The sequence below is a fragment of the Mytilus trossulus genome, chromosome 9 (genome assembly GCF_036588685.1).
Source record: "Mytilus trossulus isolate FHL-02 chromosome 9, PNRI_Mtr1.1.1.hap1, whole genome shotgun sequence".
Classification (NCBI taxonomy): domain Eukaryota; kingdom Metazoa; phylum Mollusca; class Bivalvia; order Mytilida; family Mytilidae; genus Mytilus; species Mytilus trossulus.
This window is the reverse complement of record NC_086381.1, coordinates 53022452-53036319: the sequence shown is the minus strand read 5'-3', so window position 1 is coordinate 53036319 and position 13868 is coordinate 53022452. Positions and strand designations below refer to the sequence as shown.

At 32.6% G+C, this 13868-nt stretch overlaps 2 protein-coding genes across 4 annotated transcripts in view; one reads left to right on the top strand and one right to left on the bottom strand.

Annotated features, from left to right (window-relative positions):
• Positions 1-763, bottom strand: part of LOC134683108 (BOS complex subunit NOMO1-like) — a 45464-nt gene extending 44701 nt beyond the window's left edge. For both annotated transcript variants that reach the window (XM_063542196.1, XM_063542195.1), the window contains exon 1: positions 562-763. In XM_063542196.1, coding sequence (XP_063398266.1) covers positions 562-699 — 138 coding nt within the window. In that variant the 5' untranslated portion in view covers positions 700-763. The remainder of the gene's footprint in view (positions 1-561) is intronic.
• Positions 764-869: 106 nt separating this feature from the next.
• Positions 870-12064, top strand: LOC134683111 (dnaJ homolog subfamily C member 5-like). 2 transcript variants are annotated; one of them, XM_063542198.1, is made up of 6 exons: positions 870-1162; positions 5625-5706; positions 6258-6314; positions 9452-9604; positions 9915-10028; positions 11663-12064. In XM_063542198.1, the coding sequence occupies exons 1-6, from the start codon at positions 1140-1142 to the stop codon at positions 11873-11875; spliced, it is 642 nt and encodes a 213-aa protein (XP_063398268.1). In that variant the 5' UTR covers positions 870-1139; the 3' UTR covers positions 11876-12064. The 2 variants fall into 2 exon arrangements, with proteins under 2 accessions (XP_063398268.1, XP_063398269.1); XM_063542199.1 differs by having other exon boundaries at positions 878-1162; positions 11675-12064.
• Positions 12065-13868: the final 1804 nt, after the last annotated feature.

The following is a 13868-nucleotide window of genomic DNA, read 5'->3' as shown; positions in this document are numbered from 1 at the left end:
AAAAAATCTGAATGTCTAAGGGACATAACTCAGCCAATATTTTTTTTTACCTATACAAGTAAATAAAATTCACTTGTATAAGTAGCGTACAAATTTACTTATATGTGTATATTTATTTTTACTTCTTCAAGTAAATAAAATACACTTGTACAAGTAGTACCCCTGACTGCCTAGCTGCGGAACGGACTATTGTCCACAAATAGTAAAAAAATAACATAAGTACTTAATGAGCTACGGTTCCTCAAAGTCAAAAGGCTGTATAGATAATTCATTATTCTATTTTTGGCTGGATCAACTTTAGTCCAAATAATTATGACGTCTGGGACGGCTATTTTATTTTTTTTCTGGGACGCCTTCCTCCTAGAAAAAAATTAAAATAGCCTTGCCAGACGTCATAATTATTTGGACTAGATCAACTTTAAACCTGATCGACTTGGCCCGAATGGACTTTTAGCCTGTTCGACTTGGGTCAGAATCAGTTTGGGGACAGAACGACCGGATACATTACAATGCTAATGTCAAATTATGATGCTTACTTGTTACTGACACTGAATAACTTACTTCAACTAAAGAAAAGTTGATATCGACGTCAGATTTGACAAATCCCCCACAACCAAATACAGAATCGCCATTTATGTGACCGATTAAGATGGTATAAACTGGTGCTAAAACACAAAATAAGAAGAGATTAGTCCTCATTTTTCTTCCAAAGCCGGCTGTCAAAGTTATCTAAATGCTTTGGATGATCTATGCATGAATGTGTTCTTTAAAACGCAAATCTGACCAGCCACTAAATATAAAACAATTCCGGGATAGAAATTAGTTTTTAGGTCGATCTTGAATTTGATATTTATTGAATTTATTTAACAAATATATACAAAACAGCATCCTTATATCAGTAAATTTGATTCACCGGGTTGTTGTTATCGTGCTTTTGAATTAAAACATGATAGACATTATCTAAATTAGTAGAAAAACTAAAAGTTATGTTGAACAAATCCGGAATGTGTTTTGATCATAGAGGGCGCTGATAATGATGAACGAACATTGTCATTGATTTTTTGAGGCAGCTTCCCACTCATTGATGAATATGGTTTGATTTATAGTTAAACAACATCATTTAATTCGTTTTGACAGAAATGAACAGACCCAGACATTTATCGTAAGTTATTCCGATATACACACGTGTTGGGTTGACAATTCACCAAAAAAAGGGGGACTCGATTTACCGGCTTTCAATAGGACACTCCTTTTTTAAAGTATTTTCACAATTGTCAAATATTGTTGTCATTTCTTTCTACGTTATCTCATTTTGGGATCTATTTTTTTCTAAGTAGCAAAAGTATTTTGCCATTGTTAGGGGTGGTTGTCTTTGGTTCATGCAGAGACATTTAATACATGTATTATCTCTCTGCCTCTGGTTCATGTCTGTCATAGCTATCTTCTTCTTCTTTCGGTACAGAGTCGGACTCTTCTTGAGTGTAAATAAATGACTTGCTCATGAAATCATGAGGCCTTCCCTCCTCAATTAAGGTTCATCATAACAAATGGACAAATATGGCCGTATTTTCACCTCAGAAACTACTCTGTGTACAGACTTACCTGTGCTGTTTGGAAAGTTTTAATGCCTAGCATCCACTAGATATATAAAAGTTAAATGCATTTTGTGTTTAAGAAATATTAAATCTTTCTTGGTTTTTGATGGGCATTTTTTTTCCTTTCTGTAGAGGGTGCAAAAATAAACAAACACCTGAATTACTTTGATACTGTCCACTCACTGACTCAGATAAATTCTTTAACTCACCAGTAGTTGTGAAGATACCTGGTGTCCATGTCAATTAAGGACAATGAAAACAATACAAACCGTTTTTTTACCTGAGGGAGCATCTCATAGTTGTACCACAACTTAGTCATTTTTCACACCTTTTGCATGAAGGAAAAAAAAATGCCCATCAAAATCCAAAAGAGATTTTATCTTTCTGAAACACAAAATGCATTAAACTTTATTATATCTAGCAGTGGCGGATCCAGAAAAAAATTTGGGGGTGGTCCCAAATGAATATTGAATGGTATGAAAAAGGTTAAAAAATACCTTCAACATTATAGAAGATCATGAATTTGGACAACACCATGCGATGCACATATTCCTAGGTAAAGGAATTTAAAGACACATGTAAAACTGATTTTTATGCAAGACTCTGTACAATATCTTGCAATCTAGAATAGCACAACATACAACTGTCATCTGAATAAGGCAAGCTGAAAAAAGGTTAAGCTAAAATGTTCCGAATCGGTAAAAATAGTTTCACGTAAAATTGTTCAAAATTTACTAATTTAACAATTTAAGAGTCGTTTGTCAGGTCATTCAACATCATGCTTTGCGGGGTTTCCTTGCAAAGTTATCTATAATTTGTGTTATGTTTAGGTGATCTTAGTTCCAAACTGTAGTGCACATGCATCAACGCAAGTCCATTTAAACGCGATTGTCCCATAACTCGTCACCCCCATGGTAGCTATGATTTTTAAGATAATAGAAATAATTGGAAAGTCGGTTTTGCAACATTCTTTCAGAGCACCGGCTACAGTTTCTGGTTTTGAAAGCATTGACTCGCAAGTCTTTTGCCACAAACGTCAGTACGGAAGGCATTGTAGATGGACTCGGCAAATCAGTATGGTAAAAGTCTACAAAATGTTTAATTTCATCAAATGTTGCGCTTTGTACAAATGCCGGTACCAACTTCAGTGCTTGAATTGCTGTTGATGTTGGGGGAAAAAGGTGGGGGCTCAAAGAGATAGATAAACACATTTAATCTAATTCATTCATAATGATTGGTTTTTTTTTCAAAATGTACATAAATGAAATTTAAAACCGAGACTCCGTTAGTTTGGAGAATGCAATTATATATGAAAATTTCACTTAAAAATACAAAAATAATTTGTATTTACCTTTCAAAATAAGAAGTCAACGTCTTCATATTGACGAGCTGTTTTGACAATTTAATTACATGTATATATGTGAAACGCATTGATCCGTAATTTCTATCATTGTGACACCTCCAGGTATCCAGATAATCCATAACCAATTAGTGCGATTAATCTTAAGTGTTAATTTGTTAATTAGCTAGTTATTGAAAAAATAGACACTTTAAAAAAAATTGAGGTTCGTCATGGGGGTGGTCCGGTGCGCCGTGGGACCACCCCCTGGATCCGCCACTGTCTAGTGGATGCTAGGCATTAAAACTTTTCCAACTTTACAGGTAAGTCTGTACTCAGAGTAATTTTTGGCATGTAAATACAGCCATATTTGTCCGTTTGTTATGATGAACCTTAATAAAAACTATTTACAGGAAAATTATTTACAAATAAAACAATGTACATCTGGGGTTTAAGGAGTTCTATAATATATATAGCTAGGTGTGTGAAGCTCCTGTCAAGGCCTCTGGCAGGACTGGCCTTGACTTTTCTAGTGTAGCTGCTTTATGTTTTTTTTTCGATAGAGTGTTCCATTCCCTGGTTGATCTTGGCTATAAATTTGTTTATCATAAATTGTTTTATACATGTAATTAGATAGGCTGTAAGGTTTCTCTGTCAGACTAAATGATACAGGTTTTTCTTTTTGTTGAAAACCATATGGTGGCATCCAATATCTTTTACATCTTCTTCATTTGAACTATGATCTATGAGCAAATGATGAGTTTGAATGTCCCTCTGGTGCATTTGTCTGTTCTTTCATTGTTGTCAATATAAGGGAATTTTAAACGAGAGTTAAACCAGGCTCAATCCATCTTTTTGTACTTCAGAAAATGCCTGTCAGGAATATCATATGATACCGCAGTTGTTTATAATCTATTGGTTTGAGCTTTTGCCATTTGCTTTTAAGGACTTTTTGTTTAGAATTTTCCTCAGAGTTCTATATTTTTGTTATTTTACTTTTCATTTAAGTTTTGGTGGATATTTGTCTAATTGGCAATCATACATCATCTCCTTAATTTTATAGTCATGATCTTGTTCTGTTGTATTATGGAAAGGTTTTGTAATTAAATCATCCAAGTTATATCTGATTTAGTTGAAACAAACCTGTTCATTCGTGACATTGTGCTATATTTATCTTTTTTAATACTGGTTTGAATAGTGAAATCAAAGCAGTATTTACTGGCTGGTAATTATGGAGTTTATGATTTTGACACACCCACATCCATTTACATCACACCCGTAGCCAGAGGTGGTTTAAAAAAAACCCTTGAAAACAAATAAGCACTGTTAAAGTGTTAAAGTCAACATTATGTCTGACTTGTGACTGTTAAAGTTGAGTTTGCAAGGCCAGTTGTATATTTGTAGCATAAATGTATAATGAACATGATCAGATGAACATGAAGTTTTAGAATAAGAATATAGTAACAGAAATATAATGTGTAATTATGTAATAGCCAAGCATTGAATAAAACACAGACATACCTCCCAACTTTTTAAAATGCCAATGGGGGTCTTACGTGCAGGATGGCTCATATAGTCCTACAAAGACTTCAATGGGGCCTTCAAATATATTTTATTTTTGTTTATTGGCTTCGTCTGACATGCTTTTACAGGCCTTTAGCCTAAAATTGATAGTTTTGTTTAAAGTTGTGGACAATATTGCTCTTTTAAAATTTCCATTTGGGAGCCTCCATGGGGGAAATCCTCTGCAAATAGTGACATCTGGCAGGTATGCACAGATTTATCAGTTGCTTTAGGAAATTAGGAATATAATTCCAAGGAATTGTATATTTAAATATACAATTCCTTGATAATTCTGAGTAATTCTGTGGCCAGTTTACATGTTTGTGGTTTTGGTCATTGTTGAAACCTGAATGATGAATTACAGTTGCTCAAATTATGTTATTTGGTCATTGATGGACAGTTGTCACATTGGCAATCATACCACACCTTACTTTTGTATATGGATTTCTGATTTGTCTGCCCACTGAATCCTTTATCATGTTATCACAATGCAAACAAAGTAAATATATGAAAAAGTTAAGTCCATTTTACAGCATCTTTTCAAACATTTGGAGCAGGCACTGAAAAATATGTACTTTTAAAAGTACAAATATAATAGTTGAAAAAGACAAAAGGCTAAAGATTTAGCAAAACGAATAAAAAAACTGGGGAAAAAAATACTGAAGTCATAAAAACAGTTTTGGATATTTACATACTATTATTCTATCTTCATTGGCTAGAGGTATAGGAGGAGGGTTGAGATCTCATAAGCATGTTTAACCCCGCCACATTTTTGCGCCTGTCCCAAGTCAGGAGCCTCTGGTCTTTGTTAGTGTTGTATTATTTTAATTTTAGTTTCTTGTGTACAATTTGGAAATTAGTATGGTGTTCATTATCACTGAACTAGTATATATTTGTTTAGGGGCCAGCTGAAGGACGCCTCCGGGTGTGGGAATTTCTCGTTACATTGAAGACCTGTTGGTGACCTTCTGCTGTTGTTTTTCTATGGTCGGGTTGTTGTCACTTTGATACATTCCCCATTTCCATTCTCAATTTTATTAGACTATGGTGAGCCATTGCCTTGTTAATCTTCAGTATGATATAGAATATCTGTCTTTAAATGATATTTTGTTATTTCTTTTATTTAGGAGTTCTGGTAACTCACTTTATGAATTACTGAGTTTAGAAAAATCAGCAACACATGATGATATTAAAAAGGCTTATCGCAGAGTAAGTACTCGTACAATGGTTATGATGTTCAAGACTGAATTTTAGTTTATTTAGAATGGCCTTGCCATTTTCATGAAAGACATTAACACACAGAGTAGATATACTTAGATAAATTAAAGTAATAGTCATGATAGTTGAAGGATAGGTAAGATCAATACTATTGCTTAAATTTTTGATTCAATGTCATTTGATATTATACATATATTTGATTAATCCACCAGTCAATTAACTGTGTTTCACCAAGGCCTATACAAAACATTTATTTGTATCAACAGCAAAAGTCTACATTAAAGAAAAATGTGGAGTTATCCTTTTTACTCAGTTTGCAAAAATTGAGTTTCAATTTAGACACATACCATCCCAGAATACACTGTCATCAGGGTAGCACTAGAGTTCATGAAAAATAAATGATTATCAGAATTATACAGGTCAACTATTGAAACAACATTTGTTTTTAAAAACAGAACTTTTGATCACTTGACTTCTGCAATAAAATTTCTAATGCAAAATATCTATCTATAGAGATTAGTGATTTTTGTCTTTTATTTCAGTTGGCTTTAAAGTTTCATCCTGATAAGAATCCAGATGATCCATCTGCTGCGGAAAAGGTAAGAAAATCATAAATCTTTGTCATATTTCTATTCCCTAATGGATTCTTGTATTAAGAATTTGAAAATAGCAATATAATATATTTTGTTTAGATCTTAAAGAAGGTACAATTTGGGGGTAAATTGTTTTTCAAATTTTCTGTTAAATTGATTGTTACATCTGAGTTATTTTATAAAACAGCAAATTCATTTTTGTTTGAAATAATAGTAAATTCAACAAAATGTTAGTACAACATTCATATCATGTGATTCTAATTAGTTAACTTGTTATGTTGGATTCCGGTCTCATTAATTTTTACCACCCATCTCCTTTTAATTGCACACACAAAATATGTTCCCACAAAATACGATTAAAAAAAACCTGAATTTATTAATTTAGTTAAGATTGGCATGAATGCATGTTTTATTGATGTTTAATGAAGTATTTGCATTATCTATTGGAGAGTAAACATATGTATATGTAACAATAGAGAGCCCATTGATTATAGTTATAGGTGATAAATACATTGATTATACACTGTATCCTTGCTCATTGATCAACTCAGAGTGAGAAATGCAACATGTTTATATATTCCCCATGAGAGCTTTTTTGTGACATAATTTTTTATGGAGAGAGAAAATTAGCCCAGGATTACAGCAGAAGTGGATGATTTATTGACAATAAGACAAACGTAAATTGGTTCTAGACTGATAGCCAGTTTATATCAATGACATGCATGGATTGATTTTTAAACAGTTTTGGTCAGCAAATTAATAGAGAATAACCAAAGTCTCATTGATATTTCTCATTTTCATTAGTCATGTTTGGTGCGCAATTTAAAATCTATAAAAAGACTTTATTTAAGATATTTGTAACCAAGTTTCCTGAGTATAAATTGTTGGACATAGTATTCTATTCTACATTCTGATATTTAAGGAATCTATAGGGCATTAATTAGTCCTTTAAATCCACTAAGTTGTCCTAGAAACTAAGAAAACCATTGTCGGTATCAGTCAAGCATCCTTCTGTGTATTTTTAATGCAACTCTTACATTGTCTTTTACTTGAGACCTGACACAGACATGAAAAAATGAGATGGTATGATGTTTGTTATAAAGAACCACTTTTGCTCTGCAAAACACTTTGATAAAATGTGTAACCAACTGAAAACATTGTTATGCGTTTATTTTTCTACATTGGTTAGAGGTATAGGGGGAGGGTTGAAATCTCACAAACATGTTTAACCCCGCCGCATTTTTGCGCCTGTCCCAAGTCAGGAGCCTCTGGCCTTTGTTAGTCTTGTATTATTTTATTTTTAGTTTCTTGTGTACAATTTGGAAATTGGTATGGCGTTCATTATCACTGAACTAGTATATATTTGTTTAGGGGCCAGCTGAAGGACGCCTCTGGGTGCGTGAATTTCTCGCTACATTGAAGACATGTTGGTGACCTTCTGCTGTTGTGTTTTTTTCATTTGGTCGGGTTGTTGTCTCTTTGACACATTCCCCATTTCCATTCTCAATTTTATGTGTATGTTTCCACAGAAGATTTTCGCTGAATGGGGTTTCTTTGGTTCTCAAGGGCCAATTGATATTGGGTTATCACTGGACTTGATTGTATTGTGTAAATATTGGTTCATTTCTAATTTGATTACGGTACAGTTTCATGAAATATATTAGGCTACAATAATGCAAATTGGTCAATCCTAGACTAAATTCTTACAATGACCACAGGTCCTCAGAGTAACACATACAAAATAGTAAAAAGCATGACTAGCAGTTTGTTATTGATTTCAAAGAATCACTGGTGAGTTTCGCCCAAATTGAAGAAAGTGAATACTAAATATGTTATGTTATCAGTGATTGTGAGTTGTAAGTTTCCCAGGGGGCAAATTGCACTAATGGAAATAACATTTTTTGATTTGCAAATAGCTATCCAAATAGAATTCAATTACCATGATTCCCAAAATAGATTAATGGTTTAAGGGATTGATGATTTTTCAAACATCATTAGGATTTGAAAATTGTTATAAATGAATTATGAAAAATAGAAGAATATTCTTGTATAATAATATGTTTATTTTTTTCAATAAAAGGAGATTGAGAGATTAACATTAAAATTCAGTAAATGTCTTTTGATGTTCATTTCTTAGTTGGTTTGGAATTTAAGAGATGAAAAATAAAAATATGACTTGAATTTGCAAGATAGTCAGAGGCGGATTTAGGGGGGAAATTTTGGTTTCTAATATAAGGAATCACTGGAACGGGCCGGGCCCCCTCTTAGACCAGTCATTGGGTCCCCACTTATGAAAACTTCTGGATCCGTCACTGATAGAACTTTGCTTTTACATTTCTTCACTTGCTTTGGGTCATAAATTTACAGTTTCAGCTATAAATTTTAGAGATAATGACATTTTAAATAGCTGTTTATTGCCTGCAATTACTGGAAAAAATAATTAATGTTCCTGTTTCCAAATCAATAGAATGTAGGTCGATTCACATTATGTCAAAGACAAGGTATGGAGGGTTTGACACAACATAAAAACAAAAGTTATTGGTGCTCTCTCTCTCTATATATATATATTTACAACTCGTCTAAACATCAACCCAACAATATTAGATCTATATATATACATTCTTTTTACCCAAATGTCTTGACCACATAGATATAGGAAGATGTGGTGTGAGTGCCAATGAGACAACTCTCCATCCAAATAACAATTTAAAAATTAAACCATTATAGGTTAAAGTACGGCCTTCAACACAGAGCCTTGGCTCACACCGAACAACAAGCTATAAAGGGCCCCAAAATTACTAGTGTAAAACCATTCAAACGGGAAAACCAACGGTCTAATCTATATAAACAAAACGAGAAACGAGAAACACGTATATATTACATAAACAAACGACAACTACTGTACATCAGATTCCTGACTTAGGACAGGTGCATATATATATTTTGAAAATGTCTGCTATTAATTTTATGTGCTAGTTGAATGTTCTACACAAGATTTAGTACTCAACAGTAAAAAAAAGAACATCAACCTATCAGTTAAATCAGGAAATCGTGAAAAGAAACATAGCTTAGGACTGATTATTTTGCAAGCTTTTGCCAATGTTTTAAGTTAAATAATCATTGTTTACTCTTATATTTGACAGTTTAAAGAAATAAGCCATGCCCACACTGTATTAATAGACACAACACGACGCCAAATATATGATCAATATGGATCTATGGGACTATGGGCTGCTGACCAGTTTGGTGAAGAAAATGTTAATGTATACTTGATGCTTACCAGTAAATGGTGTAAAGTAAGTTGTTGTCTGATATTTTAAACTTTAAGCAGTGCTTATATACAGTTTAGTCATCATATAAGTCTGTGCTATGCATTATAGATATATATGTTGCCTTCTCTTTTTGTGTGTGATATAAATATTTTTGTAATAAAATGAATTCACTGTTTCACATAATATTCATCTTCAAACATAATTTCTGAAGTATACTATCATGTCACATGGAATAATCATTTTTAATCATTTTGACTTGCTGACGAGAGTTCTTTTTATAAGAAATTTAACTTGTTATATAAGGTGTCATTAATTTTTTTTTTTTTTTTTGTAGGCATTTTTTATATGTTGTGGTCTGATAACATGCTGTTATTGTTGTCTTTGCTGTTGCTGCTGCTGTGGAAAATGTCGACCAGAACATCCGGAGGATGACTACGCAAATTTACATGTAAGTTTTGTACTTCGAGTAATGTTTCATTACTTTAAAACTTTCTTGGTTTATGATCAGGCCTTTTCACAGACACTTCTTTCTGTTCGTTAATACATACAGACTCTTCCTATGAAGATACTTCTCATGTTCAGGATTTCAACAAGCCAACTTTTGGCAGCCCCTTTAAAGACTATAGTCTCATCAGCTGAAATTCGTAGCGGTTATTGGTAAAAATAATCTAAACTATCAATCGCGTTCACTCAAGATATAGTTTTTCACATCCCATTCATAAATCATCAAAAGAAAAACCACTACTGACCTTAGCATTAACATTAGAAAAAGCATAGCATAGGGTACATGTGAACTGAGCTTCAAGTTGATTGGACTTCAGCTTCATCAAAAACTACCTTGACCAAAAACTTTAACCTGAAGCGGGACGAACAGACGGAAGAACAGACAGACAAAAGAACAGACGCACAGACCAGAAAAAATAATGGCATCTACTATCGTAGGTGGGGCATAAAAAAAAAAACCAATTAAGTTTGTTTTTCATAAACATCCCTGGTTTGAAATATTCTCACAAATATAGCTAAAGACTTGGTCAATTTTATTTCTCAATTTATTTGATATCAAATAACATCTTTCTGGAAATATCATAGGTTAGTTTCAAGGTCAAGTAGTTAGAGATTGGTATATCTCTTTGTGTGTTTGCGTCCATCATAGCTTCTTGATATATGACAGCAAGATTCATCTTGTTATGACAAAATAAGTGACACATTTTCAGGAACCTTGATGTTCTACTTTCTTATTCTAAAATCTTGTATCTCCAGCAAGGGTATGATTAATGAGCAATTGCTCACAGTACACCTTTTTTCTTCTGAAATAGGTTTTTAATACCATTGACAACTCACAATTAATAGTACTGTGGATTCATTTATTTTTGTGGGTATCAATTTTCGTGGATTGCTGAAAACTTGCATATTCGTGGACATTTGAATCCGTGGTTTTGTCAATCTCAGTTTGCAAAGCCTATTGAAAATATGCTATTTGTTGAACAATTGAATTCGTGGTTCACGAGTACCCAAGAAATCCACGAAAATTGGTATCCAAGGAATAATAATGAATCCACAGTATCTGAATTTAATGCAGAAATTTTAAAGCATTCAAATAATTACTGTAAATTCAGAAATTTATGTGTGCATTTATTGTTGTGATTGTTGGGCAATGGATATAGATGTAGGAAATAAAGTTTTCAGGAATTGCTGCATAAAAATAATGTAATTAAGTTGGTACCTAACACTACAGGGAGATAACTCTGTAAAGTCAGCTAAACGTTTTAATTACTTTGTGTTGTAAAAGGAGTATTAAGCTTTTCAATGATCAAAATTGGGTGTTTGTCAAACTGCTTTATAACCAGTGTAATTTCTGTCAAAACAGTTGGTTCAAAATATCTGAAGTTTTCATATTTCTGTTAAAAGGTCAAAGTAAGTACTTTGACAAAATTTTATGAAAATTAAACGAGCCAAATTAATTTTGGTGCAAGTGTTAGGTACCACCTTAAAATTCAGCGTTATTTGCAACATCTATCCCATCACTATAAAAAAGATATCACTTCTGAATTTAGAGTTATTGTATATTCTGTTAATTTCCAGACTCCTTTGCAGGATGAATTCAGTTCCACACCTGAAGAATCACCTGTGACCTCACAACCCCACGGTGGGCCTATTCCTATTCCTGCTCCAGGTAGCGATAATGTTACAGAATCAACTACACTAAAACCAGAAGCCAAAAGTTACGGTGCAGGAGAAGATTCACCGAAAGCACCAGAAAAAGTAGCTGAAAATGGAGTCAACAGACAGAGCTAACCAAATGAGAACTTAGAACAAATTGTTACCTATTATACAGTTAAAATTGTATCAGGATGTATTTAGTTGTGCCCACTGGCAGTCCTGATAAGATTTACCCCTTCCCTGAATTTTGTTACTACTGGGGATTCATTTATTTATCGTGGGTACCAAATTTTGTGGATATGGGGGAAAAACCCTTTTTCTTGGCTATTTAGTTACATGATGTTGCCAAAGTCTGCATTCCTATAGAAAATGCGCACTTTGTTTAGATTTGATTTTGTGGTTTACCTTTATCCATGAGATCTACGAAAATTGGTATCCCAATAATGATAATAAATCCACTGCATATTCATTGTTTAATCTTGAACAATATATTATTTAGTCTATTTATAATAATTATTCTGTAAATCTTTTTAATTATTAAATTTTCTAACTTTAAACACACGCAAATGTCTTTGTAGTATTTATTGTGATATTTCTTGTATTCAACATTTAATTATGTTTCCTTTACTTTATATTGTTATACACATTTTTAACTATAATACATGTATTGTAAGAATATCACAGTAGTTAAACAGAATCTGTGTAAATCTAGGCAGAAGTTATTAGATAAAAATAAAGTTTTACTCTATCTTTCATGGTAGTTAAACAGGTAAATCTAGGTAGAATTTATAAGAAAAATTTAAGTTTTACTCTAAAGCTAGAACACAAGTCATTTTTGTTGTGGGACCTCATTAACCATTTCTTATTGTGTAAAACTAAATTGCTAGAATTTATACTTTATAAAATCTTACTAGTTAGAACTCTATCTTTCATGGTAGTTAAACAGGTAAATCTAGGTAGAATTTATAAGAAAAATTTAAGTATTACTCTAAAGCTAGAACACAAGTCATTTTTGTTGTGGGACCTCATTAACCATTTCTTATTGTGTAAAACTAAATTGCTAGAATTTATACTTTATAAAATCTTACTAGTTAGAACATTTATCCAGTGCAATGATCATATATTAATATTGTTTACATGAGTTGTGTGAAAGATCTGTTTTTTTTTCAATTTTCAAATACTGTGGATTCATTTATTTTCATGGAAACTTATTTTTGAGGATTGAGGATTATTGTATTTTTGTTGTTTTGCCAAAGTCTGCATCCTTTGGAAAGTGTGTAACTTGTTTTTAACATTTAAATTTCATGGTTTCTATACCCACAAAATCTCTGAAATAAGTATCCCATAAATAATGATGAATTCACAGTAGGTATAGAACCAAGCTTGGTATAGGTTATATGGAGAAGTACTTTATAATATTTATGTCCTTTGTCTGACAAAACAATATTTATTTATCAGCTGAATAAAGATTAGAACCCGTAATTTGTTCCCAGTTACTGGAAGGAAGGAAGTTAATACTTCTGTAACTTGGGCTGTCCCATTTTTGCATGCTCAACTTAAAAGTGGGAAGCGTTACGCTCAATCTTTTGCGAGGTCAAACCAAAAACTTAAAATTTTTCCTTTGCTCCTTCTTCTCAGAGCATGCACCATGTAGGGATAATAACATAAGCTATTTGGATCAGAATATCTAGGTACGGTGACATTCTTTCTTGATCATTGACTAGCAAACTAGCACATTGAAAATCTGGCTCAGCTTGTTGATCTAGTACAAAGCAGGAATTCATATCAAATAATCATGTTCTTCTCATGAATATTCATGTAGTAATTGCCACTGGATGTTAAACAGCTGTCTATTTATACAGTGTGTACTTGTCATTTGGTATGATCTACTAGGCTAAGGTTGTTTTTATTTTCAAACATTTTGCATGTTTAAAAAAGAATTAAAATATTGATCCCTCTTCCTTCTCGCTCTAAAATAAAAGTTGATAGCAAGCTTTTCCTTATCAATTTCAAAATGAAAGAGACCCATGTATTATAGTGCTAAATGTTTCTATCCTTATTCATTAAAACTCTTTTGTTTAAAAATTGATCCCAATATTATACTAACTTAATACTCCTACATTAATTC

Bases quoted from the DNA above. Each gene is read 5' to 3' on its own strand.
- LOC134683111 (XM_063542198.1), top strand. From the start codon at position 1,140: ATGAACAGACCCAGACATTTATC. The intron at 5,707-6,257 runs GTAAGTACTCGT...CTTTTATTTCAG, and splicing joins TTAAAAAGGCTTATCGCAGA to TTGGCTTTAAAGTTTCATCC. The intron at 6,315-9,451 runs GTAAGAAAATCA...TATATTTGACAG, and splicing joins ATCCATCTGCTGCGGAAAAG to TTTAAAGAAATAAGCCATGC.